Genomic DNA, 20,705 nt, shown 5'->3' on the forward strand with positions numbered 1-20,705 from the left:
CAAAGGCCTTGGGCGAGGGGGCGTGGCGGCACCGCGGCCTTGGGGGCGTGGCTTGGGAGGAGACACCACCTTACCCGGAACCGGCGAGCCCGCAGCGCGTTATGACGGTCCCCACGCCTGAGCCGCTGCTGGTGTGGCGACGCGGTGACACCCAAGGAGCGACGTAATTTCTGGGTGGGAGGGAGTGGGTGAGGCAGCTTTTATCTCACTGTGTCACCCTGAGCTGGCCTCCGATCCGACCCAGAGAGCCTTTGGCTCTAGAATGGTGAGTTTAAGGTGTGCCTCACCACATCCCGCTCTAAATCTTTTTGTTGTTTTGGGTCTCACTGTGTAGCACTTGGCTGGCCTGGAAACTCCTCGAGTTCTGCTCGCCTATTGCCTTTGGGAGAGCTGGGATTCCAGGTCTGCACTATTATGCCTGACTGGTCACTTTATTAAATCAGTACACCTCTCCAGTCATTCCCACTACTTTCTAACCTCTTCGTTTTATTTATTTATTTATTGGTTTTTCGAGGCAGGGTTTCTCTGTATAGCTTTGGAGCCTGTCCTGGAACTCGCTCTGGAGACCTGACTGATCTCAAACTCTCAGAGATCCACCTGCCTCTGAGTGCTGGGATTAAGGGCGTGCTCCTGTAGATGTGCGATCATTTTGCTCTAATTGGCTCACTGCAATTGCAATACAATAAAACGGCAGGCAAGCAAGGAACACTTGGTAAGCTTTGATAAACATACCTCTTTGGGGAGGTGGTGGGGGGAGGATTTTCGACAGGGGTTCTCTGGGTAGCCTTGCCTGTCCTAGAACTGGCTCGGTAGACCAGGCTGGCCTTGAACTCAGGCATCTGCCTGCCTCTGCCTACTTTGAAGCACATGTCTTTTAAAAGATAGGTTGGCTTCTAACTCTAATGAATGACTGGGTCAGCTCCCATCCTTAGTCATGCTTTTCTTTTTCTCCAGGCTTGCCTCAAGTCCACTAAGTGGCCAAAGACGACATTGGATTCCCCATTTTTTTCTCCACCTCCCTCCTGAGTATTGGGACCACACACCTGTGTTGATATGCCTGGTTTATTTATATTTTTTAAAAAGTGTTTGAAAATACTTTATTCTTGTTTTATATACATTGGGATGTTTTGTTTGTGTGGATGTCTGTACGATGGTATTAGGCCCGCTACCATGTGGGTTCTGGGAATTGAACCCAGGTCCTCTGGAAGAGCAGTCAGTGCTCTTAACCGCTGAGCCACCTATCCAGCCCCTATTTATATGCTCTAAGAATTGAACCTACGGTTTCAAGCATACTATCAAACACTACCGTCTGAGCCATATTCCCAGCCCCTATGATGCTTCTGTCCCAATACCCACACGTCAGACACCAATGGTCTTTGTCCTGTTCTCCGAGCACATCTGGCAGTTGTCACTTTCTCTCCATTTCTCAAATACTTTTTCCTAGTATCTGGAGCCAGCCTTGTCCCTCCTTTGCTGGCCGCTGCCCCTGAGCTTCCAAGCTCAATCTTTTGAAAGTCTTTTAAAAATTTAAAAATTGGAGGCTGGAGAGATGGCTCAGAGGTTAAGAGCACTGACTGCTCGTCCAGAGTTCAATTCCCAGAACCCACATGGTGGTTCACAACCATCTGTTACGAGATCTGGTGCCTTCTTCTGGTGTGCAGATCTACATGGAAGCAGAATGTTGTATACAGAACAAACAAATAAAATTTAAAAAAAATTAAAAATTACTCATGTGTTTTGCCTGCATGTTCGCACTGAGTACATGCCTGGTGCTCTCAGGTCAGATGAGGGCGCCGAATCCTCTGGAAGTGACATGGGTTCTGGGCACCAGATTCAGGCTTTAACTGCAGAGCCATCTTCTCCTGCTCCAAATGCTTTCATTTTGATTGTTCCAAACATCATTTTCCCAACTCCATTATCCAAACCTACACCACCATTGCAGCTCTGTCGTGTCATTTCAGTAACTTATATCGTCATTTCTGGGCTGGGGACATGGCACTTGTTGCTCTGCAGAGGACCCAGGTTTGATTCCCAGCACCCACATGGGGGCTCACAACTGCCTGTGACCCTAGTCCCAGAGGATCTGATGCATTCTTCTGACCTCCACGGCAGGCACATACATACACACAGGCAAAGTATTCATACACATAAAATAATAAATTAAAAAATATTTTTAAAAATCTCCATTTCCTCCTCCAAAGCCACAGAGAAACCCTGTCTCAAAAAACCAAAACAAACAAACAAAAAACTCCATTTCCAAGTCTGTTCCCCAACCTGAGGAGACAGGCATGTCCAAGCTCTTAACAAGAAGTCATTACACAACTTGGCACTGTTATCTACAAAGTTCATGTGGAGAACTAAACGATTTGATTTACAAGGGGGGATCACAAAATAATTGTTACTCTTCTGATTTAGCTTTTAGACCCAAATCCAAGGTCTCCTGCTCTTTCCTCCACCACTCCTTCCTCCTCCTCCTCCTGGGTACCCTTCAGACCTCAACTCCTTGCCACTGCCGAATCTGCTCCTCCAATCGTTTCCGGGGTGCAACTGTGCTGCTGGCCCCGATGAACTAAGGGGTGAGTGGACTCCTAGCTGCCTCACCTGTACTTCAGATGACCACAACACAGAATCGAGGGGCAAACACCAGTTTCCACTGTATTTATTACTAATATAAAAAAAATTAAAAAGGAAAAAAAAAAAACAAACCAACTCTCACTCTCTTGCCCACACCTCCTGGCCTTCCTTAGGGCCAGCTCAACACCCAACATCTCACTGCTGTTTTCACAGAAAACACCCAATACCAGGGATGTGAGGGGAGAGGGTGAGAGGTGACACTACTACCGTCCAGGTTCCACCAAAGACAGGACAAGGCCAGGTGGAGTCACAGGATTCAAATGAAGGGCTGGTGGCCTCACAATGACAGGGCCTAACTGAAACGAGCCAGGCAGGAGCTGGGTGGTGATGCCCGCCTGAGGCTTCACCAGACCCAGAACGACTGACAACTGACACCAGGAGAGAGGGCACAACAGACGGTCGGGGAGGAAGTCTCAGTCTCCCATGCTGGGAGGTAGGCAAAGTCTACAGGGCACCAAGAGCCTCGCTCCATTTGGCAGAGAAACTTATCTAGTGCTGGGAAGTCACGAAGATGTCAGACACTGAGGAAGGCTACGAGGGGAGCACAGTTTCACAAAAAACACTGACCACAGGCCTTAGCGGTGGGGTTCATGCTACTGACAAGAAACTAGGACGTCCAAAAGCAAGGGAGGTGGGCAGGGAGGCTGGTGGGGGAGCAAGCCTGTACCAGTCACTCAAACCTGACCCCACGGCCAGACAACCCGGTGCATTTCATGGGCAGCTCAAACACCGGTGGGGGCTTCACGCCAAAGGACTTCAAACAAGCAGCAAAGGACAGAGGACTGCAACAGGGGGTGGGTGGGGTGGTGTCTCCTGGGGGCAGATGCACAACAAACAGCACCAAAGGTTTCCTGTTCAGCAGTCATTTGCCAGAGGGGAAGATCCAGGAGGCAGTGGAAGGGAGCAAGACGGGGTCCCGATGGTCTCTGGAGCCTGGATCAGAAGACGGCACGCACCGCACTCCAGTGACAATCACAACTCTGGACCCCAAACGGGGGAAATGATGAATGGGGTGCACATGTCACTGACTGGAGGTGAAGAAGAACTTCAAGTAGCTATGAGGGAGCCACAGGGGATGCCTGGCCACTGGGTGGGAGGGAGGCACAGTCTCACAGAGGAGGTCCATTGACGCCCGGATGGTAGAAGGCACAAAGGTCTTCATATCGACAGTGGCCCTTTTTGGAAAAGTGTCGGCAAACAGGGCGGTCAGACTTGTCTGTGAACAAGTGAGAACGACAGCTTAGAACCTAGCAAGAGCTGGACGAGGTGGCTCATACCCTGACCCCAGCAAGCAGGAGGCGGAGACAGGAAGACTGTCACAAGTGTGAGGTCAACCTATCTATCCACCCCCCCCCCCCCCGCCCCCCAAATACAGCTTTTCCTCCCCTACTCTCCACCCCCAATCCCAAGAAAGAGCTTGAAACAGTGCAGAGAGCAAGCCAAGGTCTCTACCACACATTGTTTTACAAGTATTTTGACTTCTTCTGGTTTTGGTGTCAGGGGTAGAACACAGAGCCTTAGGCATGCAATGGTGAACTTGCTCAACCACTGAGCAAGACTCCCAGACCACCAAGTATTTTGGAGAGACATTCTAAGGGAAGAAAGATGATCAGGGACTACTTGTATGTGCCAGCTAAGAAGCTGGCATCAGTGGTGGAGGAGTCCTTAGTCCAGGAGAGGCCTCACATTAATTATCAGTGCTGCTCAGGTACTGCCCAAAGGAGAAGAGACCAGGGAGAGCATGCTGGCATTCAGGACAAGGCAGAGGCGTTAACAGGGCCGGCCTTACCTTCTATCATGTGGGGGCCATCCTTGGGTGGGTAGATGGTCTTGGTAAGAGACCAGCTTTTGAACCTTTGTGGATTTCTTGGCTCTGTGTGAAAGCTTTCCCTAAAGGGGCCCCCATAGCCTGGTCGGGGAAAAGGAGGTTCGGGATTGACACCCCACCAACCATGACCATATGGGCTACATCTAGGACCAAGGCCTCCTCGAATAGGGCCTCTGCCCCGGAGAGGAGGTGGGAGGCTCAGCAGTGGTGGAATCATTGGTCCCCTTGACCCTGGAGGACCCCTGTGAAGAGCTGCAGAGAGAAAGACAGGGTGACTGCTGGGCAGCTGATCCCTGCCCAAAGCCCCTCCCCCACTGGCTGCAGCAAAGCATTCTGACACATCCTGCAAGGACACAAGTCAACTACCACATCTTTACCTGGGTTCCTATCAATCACCAAGAGCCTGTGTATGCTAGGCCATTACTGAGCTAAATCTCCAGCCTAACTTCTAAGGTGACACGGCCGTGAATCTCTGCCTGGTTTTGAACTCTGGCTTCCTTCATGAATCCTGAGATTTCACCCAGGTTTGTCTGCAGTGGTAGTTTGTTGGTCTTCTTGGCAGTGTAGCGTTCTATCACAACTGACTTGTCCACTCTACTGATGGACGTGGGCATCCAGTGTGCAGCTACAGGATATGTGTGGCAGAGTATATTGCTCCAAAGTGAGTACAGTGTATTCAAGCTCCTGCACCACACTCTGGTGCCTATAAGGCCAAAGAAAGGGCACTGGATCCCCTGGAACTGGAGCTAGAACAGTCAGCTGCCATGTGCAAAGAAAGGGACTCAGCTCCTCTTGCAATAGTAGCCACAGAACTCTTAACCACTTGGTAACTGCTCTCTAGCCCCAAGAAAGAGACTGTTAAAATCATTCTATCTTGGGGGCTGGAGAGACGGCTCAGAGGTTAAGAGCACTGACTGCTCTTCCAGAGGTCCTGAGTTCAATTCCCAGCAACCACATGGTAGCTCACAACCATCTGTTATGAGATCTGGTGCCCTCTTCTGGTGTGCAGATATACATGGAAGCAGAATGTTGTATACATAAATAAAATCTTTAAAAAAAAAAAAACATTCTATCTTATTTGTGTGTTGGCTGTGTGTGTGTGTGTGTGTGTGTGTGTGTGTGTGTGTGTGTGTGTGTGTACACAGGCATCAATGTGCATGCATGTGTGACAGAGAACAGCTAGGAAAATTCATCTTTTGTACAATGGATGGGGCCTGAGGATTCAAGTTAGGTTGTCAGGAGTGCTGGCAAGCACTTTTACCTGCAGAGCCTGACTCACCTCAACTTTTTTTTTTTTTTCTTTTTTGTTTTTGTGAAACAGGGTTTCTCTGTATAACAGCTCTGGCTGTCCTGGCACTTGTTCTGTAGATCATGAACTCCCAAGAGCTGGGATCAAAGGGGTGTATTACCACCACCCAGCTCAACTATTTATTTCTAGACAGGGATTTTCTGTGTGGCTCTGGCTTGAAACTTTGTAGACCAGGGTGGCCTTGAACTCAGATCCTCCTGCCTCTGCCTCCAAATCTGCTATTTTTAAGTATATGGTTCACATGCTATGAAAGAGTTGTTTGAACAAGCCCTTTCCTTAAATTTGCAACAGCCCCAGGAGTCGATATTCTGTGGTATCTATCAATCTGATTTTAGATAGCTCATGCACTTTCTTAGTACAGTGTGCTTAAGGTTCACCCATGCTGTGGCACTAATATTTTCTTCCTTTGTAGGATGAAATATCCCTTGAATGCATACATTCTGTTAGCTTGATGGCAGCCTGGGCTACATAGCAACTGTCTCAAAAGTTCCAACCCCAATGCTTTCAAATCTCGCAAATATAAATCTCAAAGCAGAACTGCTGGCTTCTGCAGCAGTTAGCTCTATTGTAACTTTTTTTTTTTTTTTTTTTTTTTGGTTTTTTGAGACAAGGGTTTCTCTGTGGCTTTGGAGGCTGTCCTGGAACTAGCTCTTGCAGACCAGGCTGGTCTCAAACTCACAGAGTTCCACCTGCCTCTGCCTCCTGGAATTAAAGGCGTGCACCACCAACACCTAGCCATAATTAGTTCTTGTAGACCAGGCTGGTCTGGAACTCACAGAGATCCGCCTGCCTCCTGAGTGCTGGGATTAAAGGTGTGTGCCACCACTGCCTAGCCGTAATTAGTTCTTGTAGACCAGGCTGGTCTGGAACTCACAGAGATCCGCCTGCCTCCTGAGTGCTGGGATTAAAGGTGTGTGCCACCACTGCCTAGCCGTAATTAGTTCTTGTAGACTAGGCTGGTCTGGAACTCACAGAGACCCACATGCCTCTGCCTCCTGAGTGCTGGGATTAAAGGTGTGCGCCACCAATGCCTGGCTATTTTCAGTTTTGTTTTTTTTTTTTTTTTGGTTTTTCGAGACCGGGTTTCTCTGTGGCTTTGTAGGCTGTCCTGGAACTAGCTCTTGTAGACCAGGCTGGTCTTGAACTCATAGAGATCCACCTGCCTCTGCCTCCCGAGTGCTGGGATTAAAGGCGTGCAACACCAATGCCCAGCAATTTTTGGTTTTCTAACAAATTTCTATATTGCTCACTAAGAGTAGTCATGTGTCCTCATGGCTGGCCAACAGTGTTATTAGAGTGACAGAAATTGATGTATTTGAGAGACTGAGGCAAAAGGGTGTAATTGACAGTATTTGATGTAGTCCCATTTACATTATGATCAGCACAAGTTCGTGTTTGCATAGAGGCCAGAGACTGATAGGATCTCACCGAACCTGGAACTTGCTGATTTAGCCATGCTCACAAGCCATAGCAAACCCTGCCCTTCCTATCTCTGCCTACTCTTCACTCTGCTGGACCCAGCTTTTGACAAGACCCCATGAAGCCAGCACTTCATCAACGCAACCGCTCCCCACTCGTGTGTGTGTGTGTGTGTGTGTGTGTGTGTGTGTGTGTGTGTGTGTGTGTGTGTGTGTGTGTGTGTGTGTGTGTGTCTCCTACCACCCCTTTTTTGTAAAGGCAGTGTCTTATGCAGGCCAAGCTGATCTTCAACTCCCAGCCCTTCTTCCTGTGGTTTAAACACTCAGCTACTCGGGGGCCATGAGTCATTTACTTCCTTTTGCTTATTCCTGTTTAGTTTACAGTTTACCCAGACTTGATGTTTTTATTTGGTTTCACTACAAGGTCAAAGTTCATACATAAATATCCGATTGAGGTGCCATCACTTGACAGAGCCACTTCTCTGGTTTCAGCTTTACACCTAAGTGATCATATATTCACAAGCCCCCGATTCCACTCAGACAGGAGCTCATGATGTATCCCAGGCTGGCTGGTCTTAATTTGCTACTTAGGAGAGGCTGGACAGGAGCTCCTGACCCTTTTGCCTCAGTCTCTCAAGCAGTACCACTTAACAGAGATTATTCTGTGAAAACCACAATGTCATACTACTGCAGTTTACACCAAAGTTTTGTGTCCCACTGAGAGCCTCTGTTTCCCTATGATGGACAATGCTCATCTCTACACAACTGGAATAGAGACAGACTGTGAAAGCCTCAGACCTAGGAGTTAATCATGTTTCCAAACAGTTAACACACCACCATCGGTTAAAACACAACCCCTGGACTTTTTTTCTTTTGGTTTTTCCAGACAGGGTTTCTCTGTATTTTTGGGGCCTGTCCTGGTACTTGCTTGTAGACCAGGCTGTCCTCCAACTCACAGAGATCAGCCTGCCTCTGCCTCCTGAGTGCCGGGATTGTACCACCACCACCACCCGGCTCCCCTGGACTTTTGTTTTAAAAGCCTGTGATGAATTTTTCTCCAACCCTTCTCAGGATTTAGAACACATACGAGGGCCCGTTCGTTTCTCCTCACCTGACTTGGGATCACCAGGCTTTCCATTAGCCATGGGGGGAGGCCCCAGAAGGCTGGGTGGTCCTAAGAGCAGACGTGAAAACACAGTTATCAGAACGGTGCCAAGGACCCATCCTCTCGTTCTTACGTGCTCTTTAGCAATCGTTTTTTTTTTTTTTTTTTAACCAGTAAAGTCAGATATATCCACTCAGCAGTGCCGCTATCTCTCACCCCGTCCATCTGCCCTTCCCTCTGCAGTGTTGTTCGAGACTGAGCAAAACAGTGGAGATTCCATCAGAGAGAGTAACAGAGGTTCCCGTAACAGCTCTCGTCTCACAGTGCTGCATCCACAACATGCCCCGTGATTTCCACGCACCCCAACCCCTCACCTTAACTGTTGGCCCATCATATTTTTTTTTCTTCTCTCCTTCCCTCGGGGGAGTAGGTTCACAGAAGGCTGCACTTTCACCTAACCAGTGGAAGTGTGGTCACAAATTGTCTTCCCGTTCATCGCAATCTGCAACATCGCTGCCCTGCCGCCCCTCTCCCCCCACCTTCACTCTGCGGCTGCGCAAGCCAGCTCTTCAGCCGCCACCTCCCCTGCCTTCTCCAGAAAGGGTTAGGAGCCAGACTGAGGTTGAGGGTTCGAGCAAGCCAACCCTCGTCCAAGCTTCCACCAGCAGCCCTCCCGCCCCGGCCCCCACCCCACCTCCACGCGTGCGCCCGTCCTTCTTCAGTTCGAGCCCCCTTCCCCCCACCTCGATGCTCGCCCAGCCCCTGGCCCGCTGGACAGGCGTGTGCACGCCCTCCCCCTCACCAATAGGACTCTCCTCCTCCCCCTCCTCCTCCTCGTCGTCGTCGTCGTCTCCCGGCTCGTCCCGGTCCCACCGTGCGGGCTGTGGAGGCGGCGGCGGGGGCTGCTGCTGATTCTGCTTCTTTCGTTTCGGCATCGTGGCTGCCGCAATGGCCGCGGCAGGACTTGGAGGGCAGTGAGGAAGGGGCACACTACCTCTGTTTCCGCTTCCGGGTGGGGCGGTGGGCTGGGAAACCCAAGCTTTCGTCCCGCCACCTCCGGCTGGTATCCTCCTCCAAAGTGTGGCCTGGGGGCCCCGCTCGCCCCGCGGCTCACGGGGAGGCTCTGCTGGCTTGCTCGCCCAGGTCGTCCTCTCCTCCTCCTCCCCACGTGGGAGAGCACCCCCGCCGCCGCGCCACGGTGACGCACACCCCTGACGGACCTGGGGCCTCCCGCGGCGCGCGAGGGGCCCGTCGCAACCTAAGGTCGCCACATCCGGTCTTCCGATCACCATGGCAACGCCCGCAGCCACAACTCGACGCTCTCTTGACCTCCTCTCCCAAAGTCCTTGCCCCGCTTGCGTTTCCTGCTCGCCCGCTCGCCCGGGGGGCCGGTGAGCCTGCCTCTCTGCCTCCTCCTGCTCCTCCTCGCCGAGGGCGCGCGCCACAGGCCGGGGGGCCGGGGGGCCGGGGGGCAGCCAGCGCGACCAGGGCTGCAGCTTCGGTTCCCATGCCTAGCGCCGTCCCCGGCAGCTCCCGCGCGGCGGGGCGTGTCCTCGTCCTGGACACGCCCATTGGCCCCGCCTCCGAGCCAGACTCCGCCCCTTCCAGGTGAGTGGCAGCTCCCGGGCGCTTATAAGGCTCGTCCCCTGTCTAGCCACTGCCACTTGGTAGCGGTGGTCGCGGAGTCTACTTCGGGCCTCCCAAGCGCTCCTACCGCTAGCCGCGCAGCGCAGCGCAACGCAGCGCACCCCGAAGCAGCAGCCGCGCTTCCCGAACGAAGCAGCAGCCGGCTCTCACGTGCCGCTCGCATCCCGGCAGCCCGGCTCGCTCGCTCGCTCTCTCGCCCGCTCCTGACGTCACCGCGGCCCCGCCTCTCCAGGGCTCCGGGCCGCCGGCGGGGGCTGCCCGGGGAGTCAGTTGCGGCGGAGGCGGAGGCGGAGGCAGCGGCGGCGTCGGGGAGCTCGGTGGAGGACCGGCCGGAGTTCCGGGGGCCATGCCGAGGAAGAAGCCCTTCAGCGTGAAGCAGAAGAAGAAGCAGCTGCAGGACAAGCGGGAGCGGAAGCGAGGTCAGGCAGGGGGCGGGTCCGCTGCGCAGCTCGGAAGGAGGGGTGTGCGGCTGCCGCCGCACGGCCGCCCGGGTGGGGTAGGTGGGGGGGGTGCGGCGGGGGTGGGGAGAGCGGGCTCTCGCGATCCCGCGTGGGCTGCCCCGGTAGGGGGGTCCCCCGCATCGGCGCGGGGGTTGCGGGGCCTGGGGGAGGGGAAGCCCCGCCGCCGCCACCGGGCGCCGTGACGCCCTCCCGGGCCCACCCGGCAGGGATGGAGGGAGGGAGCTGGAGCGGGCGCGCGGTGGGGAGGATGGGGCCTCCGGAGAAGTTGGGGCGGCTGCAGAAGAGCTGGACTCGGGGCGGTGGGCGGCCTCAGGTACCCCGAGAACCGGTCTCCACACTGGCGTCTCCGGTCCCTCCCCTCAGGGCTTCAAGATGGGCTTCGCTCCAGTTCCAACAGCCGCAGCGGGAGCCGGGAGCGACGGGAGGAGCAGACGGACACCTCAGATGGGGAATCCGTGACCCATCACATCCGCAGGCTCAACCAGCAGCCTTCCCAGGGGCTGGGGCCGAGAGGCTACGATCCCAACCGGTGAGCCAAGGAGGAGGGCAGCGCCAGACCCGCGCTTCCATGGGGAAAGACGGGCAAGGCTTAGTTGACAGTGGAGTTAGCCAGCCGGGAAGCCAGGGTGGTTCTCTCGGGATGGGCCACAGTCTTGCTTTCCAGAGGGGCTGTCAGGAGTTTGTTTTCAGGGGGAGGAGGGGGGTGGCTACCAAGAAGAGACCTGAACAGCCGCGGGAGAGAGCTTTGCAGAGTTGCCTACTTTGGAGAGGAGATTGTGGTCACAGGATTCCACTAGGAGTGTGGTCCTTCTTCCCTCAGATACCGGCTGCATTTCGAACGGGACAGCCGAGAGGAAGTGGAGAGGAGAAAGAGAGCCGCCAGAGAGCAAGTGCTACAGCCTGTCAGTACTGAAATGCTGGAGCTGGATATCCGGGAAGTCTATCAGCCTGGTTCAGGTGAGAGAGGCTACTTGGTGTTTGCCATCAGCCAGGGGGAACTGGCTGGCTGGGAGGAAATGGGGGGATCATAGATGCAGGGTTGAGTTTGAAAAAAAGGCCTAGCAGGGTTTTGTTAGTGGTGACACATGCCTTTAATCCTAGCAAAGGCAGGATTAAAGATTAAAGATCTCTGAGTTCAGCCCGGCGTTGGTGGCACACACCTTTAATCCCAGCACTTGGGAGGTAGAGGCAGGTGGATCTCTGAGTTCGAGACCAGCCTGATCTACAAGAGCTAGTTCCAGGACAGCCTCCAAAGCCACAGAGAAACCCTGTCTCAAAAAAAAAAAAAAAAAAATCTGAGTTCAAGGCCAGCCTGGATTACAGAGTGAGTTCCAGAATAGTCAGTATTACACAGAGAAACCCTGTCTTGAAAAACCTAGGGGGATTAAAGTAAAGGTGGTCCACACCTTTAATCCCAGCTCTCCGGGAGGCAGAGGCACAGAGTGATTTCCAGGACTGTTATTTAGAGAAACTCTGCCAGAAGGAAGAATCCTTATACCTTTTTCCTCATTTTCCAGTCCTGGACTTTCCCCGACGTCCTCCTTGGAGCTATGAGATGTCCAAGGAGCAGCTAATGAGCCAAGAGGAGCGGAGCTTCCAGGAATACCTTGGGAAGATACATGGGGCATACACTTCAGAGAAACTCAGCTACTTTGAGCACAACTTGGAGGTAACAGTGTTGGGGGGCAGGAGTTGTGGTCCTGTGTAATGTTCCGGGCTGGGGCAGGAGAAGGACTGCAGGCCAAACTCCCTTCTGATGTTTGCAGACATGGAGGCAGCTATGGCGGGTGTTAGAAATGTCCGACATCGTCCTGCTGATCACTGACATCCGACATCCGGTAAGTGCTCAGAGGGGTCTGTCTGTAAGGGAGGTTCTAGCAGGTGGGTGGGGTGGGGGCTCAAAAGCAGGGTTGGTGTGATGTTTCTGATAAGTGTGTGTCCCGGTGCTCGCCATTCCACTTCTAGAATGTGTGCTTGGAATTGTGAAGCCAGAGGTCCACCTTGGATGTGTTCCTCAGACGATGTCACTTTGTTTTTGGGGGGGGTCTCCTATTGGCCTGGAGCTCACCAAATAGCCCTAGGATCCTCCTCTCCCAGTGCTGGGTTACAGCAGCTTGCTTCCTTTTTTCCTTTTTATACCTTGGGCTAAAGTCTTTAATTAGAAATTCTTTTTATTTCTCCCTGATGGGGATGAAACCTGGGTCTTCTTTGTGCTAGCCTGAGCTTTGCCAGCCTGGGAAACTCAGTGTTTATCCACAGCCTTCCATTCAGCTGCTGGCCAGCTTACAGGTACACGCACATGCTCACACATGCGCACAAACACACCCTGTTTCCCCGTCTTCCAGAGCTAGACCAATGGAAGTCCCAGTACCAAACTCCAGGGAGTTTGAAGGCAACTGGGGGCTTCTTAGGCTCAGCCCAAAGGTGCCTTTCTTCCTCTCATTTCTGTAGCACAGCATCATTGCCACAGATCATACCTGGAATGCTAGGATGGTGGGGGAGATGTAGACCACTGCTGGACAGCTCTGTGAGTCCTGGGTTCCCGACTGCCACCTCACTGTTGTCTTCCAGTGGAGAAGGGGGGTCTGCAGGGACATTTAGGTTGGAGGTCTTCCACAGGCACCATCACGTGCACAACACAAATGTGTACACATGTGCGTATACTTTCCTGCATGTGGCTGTACACGTGTGTACACTTACAGTTATGTGCACATAGAAACAGATGCCACTCACCCAGCCCCCATTCGTGTTCCTGACCCAGCCAGGTGTTATATTTTCTGGTCCTCCCTTCCCCCCCTTCCTTCCCTCTCCCCTCCCCCCTCCCTCCCTCTCTCCCTCTCTCTCCTGCTTTGCCTTTCTTGTTCAGTGTGGCTGGTTGACCGTCTTCCCCCATACTACATCTACTTCAGCCAGGGCCTGGCGTTTTTTACTGTACCTGGTGATGGGGAGCTGGAGCCAGCGACCTCTGGGATCACTTCTCACTCTGTCCTCTTACCAATTCTGTTGTAGGTTGTGAACTTCCCTCCAGCACTTTATGAGTATGTAACTGGAGAGCTTGGGCTAGCCCTGGTGCTGGTCTTGAACAAGGTGGATCTGGCTCCACCGGCCCTTGTGGTGGCCTGGAAGCATTACTTTCACCAGCACTACCCTCAGCTCCACATTGTCCTGTTCACCTCTTTCCCTCGGGACTCGAGAACGCCACAGGAGCCTGGTGGTGGTAAGTGGGCCGTGGAGAGGGCCGTGGGTGAGGTGAGCATGCGGTGGGGGCGGGGCGGGGCGGGGTGAGGTGAGCAGGCGGTGGAGGGGGGGATGAGGTGAGCAGGCCAGTGTGAGTGAACAGAGAAGCCTGTTGGCAAAGGAACCTGATTTGATGCATCTTCACCCTCTCACCTCAGTCTTGAAGAAGAATCGAAGGCGGGGGAGAGGATGGACTCAGGCGCTGGGGCCAGAGCAGTTGCTAAGAGCCTGCGAAGCCATCACTGCGGGGAAAGGTATGTATGTCCCTTGGAGGGGGCTATGGAAGGCTTTGGGGGCAGCTGAAGGGTTCACTTCTCAATATCCCTCCGTTACGTGTGTTTAGGAAGGTTGTTGAATAAGGAGCAACCCCTAATGGTAGGAAGGACAGGAGCAGGAGGTGGCTAGGAACCTCCATGGCTTGACGCCCCCAGTCCTAGCTGCTTTTATGTCTAACTCCCGAGTGGGGTCCAGTGCAGACTGGGGAGTTTTTCAGTCTGCTCTAGTACACATGTGCTCGCTGTGGTTTCTATGGATGCTGGTGATACCAACTGTGTGTTATCCATAGTGCCCTGGGGGTAAGGGAAACCCCCTTTATTTATCGTCATCATCTTCTTCTTTGGGCAGTGGACTTGAGCAGCTGGCGTGAGAAGATTGCTAGGGACATGGCCGGGGCCTCCTGGGGTAACGGCTCTGGCGAGGAGGAGGAAGAAGAAGATGGGCCAGTGGTCTTGGTAGAGCAGCAGACTGACTCAGCGATGGAGCCCACAGGCCCCTCCAGGGAGCGCTACAAGGATGGAGTGGTGACCATCGGCTGTGTGGGTAAGAACGTAGTGGCCTGCCTGCCATATGGCTTCCTTAGGCACTGTGTTTCAGTGTTTCTGGAGGGGGGAAGCTAGGAATATTTGGGCTGCAGGTTCTTCAAGGGAAGAACCCCACTGTCCGTCCTGGGGGGACTGAAGGGAACCTACTGCACTGTGCTTAAGTTCTAGTGAATGAATGAGTTTGCCAATGCACAGTTCAAGAAGGGAGGTGAGGAATGGCAGGCGCAGTGCTGAGCCTGATGCTTCTTATATACTGCCCTGAGTGACTGGTAGAGTCATTGTTCCGTTGTGAGTGTTGGTTCCTCATACAGGGATCCCTAAGTCATAGCAGGAGGGCAGAAGTATCAGCTTCCTCTAGGTCAGAGCCCTGTTCAGGGTGGTCGCAGGTGTGGTGGGATCGCCTTTAATCCTAGCACCTGGAGACAGGCAGGCAAATCTCTGAGTTCAAGGCCAGCCTGGTCTACAGTAGAGTGGCAGTTTTCAACCAGTGGGTCGAGACCCCTGCGAGGATCGACTTTCACAGCAGTCAGATACCAGATGTCCTGCATATCAGATGCTTACATTACTATTTATAATGCTAAATGATAGTTACGAAGTAACAGTGAAAATTTTATGGCTGGGGGTCACCACAACATGAACTGTATTACAGGGTTGCAGTGTTAGGAAGGTTGAGAACCACTGCTGTAGAGGAAAAGGAATGTGTGATTGGGGTCTAAGATCTCTTCTCATTTTGGGGGGTATAAGAGGTGACAAGAGACCTTGTCTATTTAATGTCTTAGATATTTGTGGGGTTTGGTTTAGTCTTAGATTTAGTTTTTATGTGTGTTTGTGTTACCCCAAGCTGTTCCTCCCCTGACAGCCTCTCTGGCCCAGAGTAAGGGCTATTCCATAATCCCTTGCATTGCCTTCCTAGGTTTCCCCAATGTGGGGAAGTCCTCGCTGATCAACGGGCTGGTGGGGCGGAAGGTGGTGAGTGTCTCCAGAACGCCAGGCCACACCCGGTACTTCCAGACTTACTTTCTCACCCCTTCAGTGAAGCTCTGCGACTGTCCGGGCCTTATCTTCCCGTCTCTGCTGCCCAGGCAGCTGCAGGTGTGTTGGGTTACGGGGCTGGGGAGAAGGCTGAGCTGGGGAAGGTGCTGAGTGACTGCTGTTTCCACAGGTTCTGGCTGGAATCTACCCCATCTCTCAGATCCAGGAGCCCTACACTGCTGTGGGGTACCTGGCCTCCCGAATCCCCGTGCAGGCTCTGCTGCACCTGCGCCACCCAGAGGCGGAGGACCCTTCAGCGGAGCACCCCTGGTGTGCCTGGGACATCTGCGAAGGTAGGCTTCATGGTCTCTGCATTTGTCTCTTGCCTACCCTGCCCTCCCAATGAACATTCTGGCCTGGGGGAAGGGGGCTGTCTCATACCCCAGGTGTCTTTTCCTCATGCCTGGACTGTGTGGGACTGACAGGACTGGAACCTAGTTCACGGGCCTCCCTTACTGACATGATTTTCTCCTTTCAGCGTGGGCAGAGAAACGAGGTTATAAAACAGCCAAGGCAGCTCGCAATGATGTGTACAGAGCAGCCAACAGCCTTCTGCGGCTGGCTGTGGATGGCCGTCTCAGCCTGTGCTTCCACCCACCTGGTTACAGTGAACAGAGAGGTGAGAGCCCGGTGTTCTCTGCAGTCCCTGCTGACAGGTGAGGCCAGACAGAGGGTCACGACGGGGCCAGCTTTGATGATATCGTACTGATCTGCAAATATGGGTGACTGGGGATTGAAGATGCACAAGCTTTGTCAAGCTCTGCAAATGGCTGGGAGAGTGAAGGGGTACACACTAGCCCTCTGAAGAATTGCCTCTTCTCTCTTGCTCACACACGTCTTTGTGTTCCTCAGGTACCTGGGAGACTCATGCGGAGACGACTGAGCTGGTGGTGTTGCAGGGTAGGGTGGGGCCAGCAGGAGATGAGGAGGAGGAGGAAGAGGAGGAAGAGCTGAGCAGCTCCTGTGAGGAGGAAGGAGAGGAAGACCGGGATGCTGATGAAGAAGGAGAAGGCGATGAGGACACCCCAACCTCAGGCCCTGGGTCCTGCCTAGCTGCCCGCAACCCATACGCCCTGCTGGGCGAGGGCGAGTGCTGAGCCCCCCTTCCTGTCTCCATTGTCCTCGGTAGCTTTGCTTTTGGACTGAGCTGGAGGTCTTCCCCATGGCCACCCTGATTGTGAATAAAGATGGTCTGCTTTGTATCCCTTCCCTGTCGTCTGTAGTGAGAGCGGCTGACAGCTGTGGGAGGCTGGGAGGCGGTTTGCCTTCACCATTCTCTCTGGGAAGCAGAGTTACCTAGGGCCTGGTGCTGACATTCCCTCCCACACAGCACTTAGTCCCCCTGGGCAGAGGAGGTCTAGGCAGGCTCACCTGCCTTTGAGCTGTGTCCTGGGCGCCCCCTGCTGCCTGGCCTGGGTTATAGCGGGTTTTTGGGTGAAGGAGCCACAGAGGTTAATAGGAATTTTCCACTCAGCAGATATTTATCAGGAGTTTGTGTCTGGACCTGTGCATAGCACAAAATGCTCTGTATGATGCAAGAGTCAGGACTGGCCATGACCAGACCTCGTGGAGCACAGATTTGGATTAAGATGGGTGTGTCTGGTCCTGCAAATCCTGGGGACTTAGAGTATAATTCTGGAATTAAGTGAGACATAAATATACCAAGACACTTGTGAAAATGTTAGTGAGGTGTGTACAGGTGGAGAGTTCTTGCCAGCAAACGAGTGCGCACATTCAAAGTTTGAGCAGAGCAGTTTGTTCTTTAAGGGTCACATCTCATTGAGGGACTGAGAGCTGGACTGGAGAAATGACTCAGCGGTTAAGAGCACTGTCTGCTCTTCTGCAGGACCCGAGTTTAATTCCCAGCACTCACTGTCTGTGTCTCCAGTCACAGGGAATCTGGCACCCTCACACAGACATACATGCAGGCAGGCAAAACATCAATGCATATAAAAACAAAATGCTCGTCAGCGCAGAACCAACTTCTGAGCTCTATTACTCTGGGTATGGAGCTCAGAATCTTTAAGGTCTCACCTAGGATTGGAAGGTGCCTGGGACAATGTTAGGGAGGGGGCAGCCACAGTTTGTATGGTTCGAGTGGGAGTGTGGACCCCGCGGCTAGCTTCCTGGGTGGGCAGTGTTTTCTCCAGTGTCAGCCCTGATTGGCCCACCAAAGAGAAAGGAACTTCCCCGAGAAAAGGCTGAGGCCTCCGCCCATGTGTTCCTTCAAGTTTACTCCCTTTGATGGCTCCGGTGTGGACCCAAGTCCTGGAGGCTGCACTGCCACGTGGTGTTAGGACCACAGCATGTGGACATGTATGAAGATCACACAGAATGTGCTGGAAAAGAAGAAACCTCAACTAAGAAAAGTCCAGTCTCCCGTGTAGGGTTCTTGAGTTTCACAGACAAGAGCAAAAAGTGAGGATTCTGTTGGTACTCTTTTCCCTCGATGCTTCTGCTCACTGTCTCCTGTTGACACCTGGGCGTTTGGGAGTCAGGCTGCGGTGGAGTTGAGCTGAAGACCTCACAGGAGCCAATATTGTTTTAAAGATTGGTCACTGTCTGGGCTGGAGAGATGGCTCAGAGATTAAGAGCACTGGCTGCTCTTCCTGAGGACCCTGGTTCAATTCCCAGCACCCACATGGCAGCTCACAACTGTCTGTAACCCCAGTTCCAGGGCATTGAATAACCTCACACAGACATTCAATTGGGCAAAACACTAATGTACATAAAATGCAAATAAATTATTTAAAAATTAAAAAGATCGGTCACTGTCATTGCTCATTTTATGGGAAAACAAGACGAGGCAAAGATCTGTTTTAGTGACAGACAGGTCACGGGGAAGGAAAGTCATGCCCTAGCCTGAAGTCAGGGAGAAACTTTCATTTCCTTCTCATGCTCAAATGCTCAAATCTTTCCTCTCTCTTGCTTGGGTTGTGTTCACTAAGTAGGTACCTGGCCACCGTAGTGGTCTGTGGCTCTGTCATGCAGCTAGCCAGTCTAGCAGAGTAAACAAGACCCCCCCACATAGACAGGGTTTCTCTGTGTGGATTTGGAGCCTATCCTGGAACTCACTCTGTAGGCCAGGCTGGCCTCGAACTCACAGAGATCCACCTGCCTCTGCCTCCCAAGTGCTGGGATTAAAGGCGTGCGCCACCAACACCCGGCGAAACAAGACTCTTAATGCAAGAACTTTTTATATAGCTCTCATTCTGAAGTAAGTAGCTGTGTGTGGTCCAGATGAGTCCAGTTAGCCAGACTCAGAACCAATGATGCAATCAGCAAAGGTTGAAAACTATTTGCCAGAGGTTTTGGGACAAACAAATTATTTTGAATAAGTGTCTAACCCAGCAGAACACAGCAACCAGACACCACTGCTAACTAGTTATTTGCATGTATCACTGAACTGTCACAGCTAGGATGAAGCATACTGTAAACCCCAGGGACCTACCCACTGAATATTTGTTGAGTAATTCATGCCCGTCAATCACTGCTTGTTGACAAAAAGGGTAAAAATGGCTGCTGGTGGAGCTCCTGGTTTATTGAGTGATGAATGCAATAAAAAACTTTTTTTTTTCTAATGTGGTAAATGCTGGGAGAAGAGTGGCATAGGACCCACTGGGGTCCTGATCCACAAGTGTTGAGACACAATCTGGAAGCTGGCTTGTGCAGGCATGGAGGGCAGGGTAAGGTTCTCTCTGGATTTGGAGCTTATTAATTGGCTAAAATGGCTGACTGCTGAACTCCAGGGATTCTCCAAAGTACTAGGGTTGACATGCACCCTGCCACTACTGGCTTTTTGTTGTTTGGTTTTGGTTTTTTGAAACACGGTTTCTCTGTGTAGCTTTGGAGGCTGTCGTGGCACTCCCTCTCCAGAACTCACGGAGATCGGCCCGCCTCTGCCTCCCGAGTGAGTGCCGGGACAAAAGGAATGCCCCACTACCGCCCCCGCCCACAACTAGCTTTTTACAGAAGTGGTGGAGATCCAAACTCAGTTCCTTGGGCTTGTGCACCATCTCTACGGCTCTGGAAGCTGGGTCTAGACTGGACTCAGAGTAGGTCCTGCAAGCCCACTGGTGCCAGGCAGTGGTGACGCACGCCTTTAATCCCAGCACTCAGGAGGCAGAGGCAGGCAGATCTCTGTGAGTTCGAAGCCAGCCTAGTCTACAGAGTGAGTACCAGGACAGGCTCCAAAGCAATACAGAGAAACCCTGTCTTGAATCCCCCTCCCCCCCAAAAAAAAACAACACAAGAATCAACAACAAAAAAATTTAACCGGATGACTAAAAGGCAGAAAATCAATCGACTGTAGACCACTGTGGCTGCAACACAGATACTGATTTGGAAGGGGAGCATGACTGGTGGGTTCTGTAGACATCCTAGGAGGAACCCGAACCAGAACCAGTGGGAGGAAGGCAGCTGAGAGTAAATTCAGGAGGTAGATTGACAGGTCGTTGGCTTGTTTTGCAGTGTGTCTGCCTGGGTCGGTCGGGTAGGAGAGTAAGTCAAGAGTGTACATCAGGCATCGGACTTGGCAACTGGGGGCTTGGGTATCATGGACAGTTTCCAGAGACGTAAGTACAAGTGGAACTTGCAGAAGAGGTGCCGGCTGGAGATACAGAGGTGGGAGGAGAGGAATAGGTCGTCTACAGTGTGAGCCGCGAACCTGGCTAGGAAGAAAGTGGGGGAATTTACAGACTTTTTACTTCGTGTCTGGGGAGAGGAGTCAGCCAGTTAGAGAAAACCCGGAGTGCGTAGGAGAGGGAGGAGAAGCGACCAGAGGGAGATGTTGAAGGCAACGACTTCACAGGTATGGGGAGGTTTTGACCATTGTGGTGCAATGGAGCCATTGGAGAGGTGAGCTCAGAAGACTAACGGTCTAGCGGGAGGAGGCGCATGCCTTGGGATAAGGATGCAGCCGTCAAAGGGTCTGGCTGTGTGGGTGGAGAGAAGGCCAGCATTTGGAGCACTTGCTTCTCCCCCAGGGTTCCCAGAACCCACATTTGGATGTGACTGGCGGTGACATTCAGACGGCTGAGCGGGTGCAGCTCAGCCCTGTACTGAAATATTTATGTACCAGCAAGTAGTGACGAGTAACCCCAACGGCAGGAAAAACACCAAGGTCTGCGGTAACTTGGAACTCCGGATCCCAGCGGCCTTGACCAAAGGGTCTTTTCGCCGCACCCGCGACTTTGCAGTGCCACCTGCTGGAA

General features: G+C 52.8%; 2 protein-coding genes and 1 long non-coding RNA gene across 11 annotated transcripts; 2 read left to right on the top strand and 1 right to left on the bottom strand.

The window, feature by feature from the left end:
• The first annotated feature begins 63 nt into the window (after positions 1-63).
• On the top strand, positions 64-1,113 carry LOC103160243. Of its 4 annotated transcripts, none has more exons than XR_003479773.2 (3): positions 64-402; positions 519-712; positions 955-1,113. It is a non-coding gene; the product is annotated as an uncharacterized LOC103160243 (long non-coding RNA). The 4 variants fall into 4 exon arrangements; XR_004771772.1 differs by having other exon boundaries at positions 64-265; positions 515-712; XR_003479772.2 differs by having other exon boundaries at positions 64-265.
• Positions 1,114-2,629: 1,516 nt separating this feature from the next.
• Prr3 (proline rich 3) lies at positions 2,630-9,751 on the bottom strand. Of its 5 annotated transcripts, none has more exons than XM_035450940.1 (5): positions 9,289-9,426; positions 8,669-8,748; positions 8,301-8,363; positions 4,424-4,714; positions 2,630-3,850 (listed from the first exon to the last, which is right to left on the bottom strand). In XM_035450940.1, exons 3-5 carry the CDS (start codon positions 8,332-8,334, stop codon positions 3,744-3,746), a joined length of 432 nt encoding a protein of 143 aa, XP_035306831.1. In that variant the 5' UTR covers positions 8,335-8,363; positions 8,669-8,748; positions 9,289-9,426; the 3' UTR covers positions 2,630-3,743. The 5 variants fall into 5 exon arrangements, with proteins under 5 accessions (XP_035306831.1, XP_027244436.1, XP_027244432.1 ...); XM_027388635.2 differs by lacking the exon at positions 9,289-9,426 and adding an exon at positions 9,097-9,150; XM_027388631.2 differs by lacking the exon at positions 8,669-8,748 and having other exon boundaries at positions 9,097-9,751.
• Positions 9,752-10,144: 393 nt separating this feature from the next.
• On the top strand, positions 10,145-16,694 carry Gnl1 (G protein nucleolar 1 (putative)). 2 transcript variants are annotated; one of them, XM_027388578.2, is made up of 12 exons: positions 10,145-10,360; positions 10,766-10,931; positions 11,223-11,359; positions 11,920-12,071; positions 12,169-12,240; positions 13,412-13,619; positions 13,798-13,893; positions 14,264-14,458; positions 15,374-15,552; positions 15,623-15,785; positions 15,971-16,111; positions 16,345-16,694. In XM_027388578.2, the coding sequence occupies exons 1-12, from the start codon at positions 10,288-10,290 to the stop codon at positions 16,587-16,589; spliced, it is 1,827 nt and encodes a 608-aa protein (XP_027244379.1). In that variant the 5' UTR covers positions 10,145-10,287; the 3' UTR covers positions 16,590-16,694. The 2 variants fall into 2 exon arrangements, with proteins under 2 accessions (XP_027244379.1, XP_027244380.1); XM_027388579.2 differs by having other exon boundaries at positions 15,971-16,148; positions 16,345-16,510.
• The last annotated feature ends 4,011 nt before the right edge of the window (positions 16,695-20,705 follow it).

This window comes from Cricetulus griseus, assembly GCF_003668045.3.
Source record: "Cricetulus griseus strain 17A/GY chromosome 1 unlocalized genomic scaffold, alternate assembly CriGri-PICRH-1.0 chr1_0, whole genome shotgun sequence".
Lineage (NCBI taxonomy): Eukaryota > Metazoa > Chordata > Mammalia > Rodentia > Cricetidae > Cricetulus > Cricetulus griseus.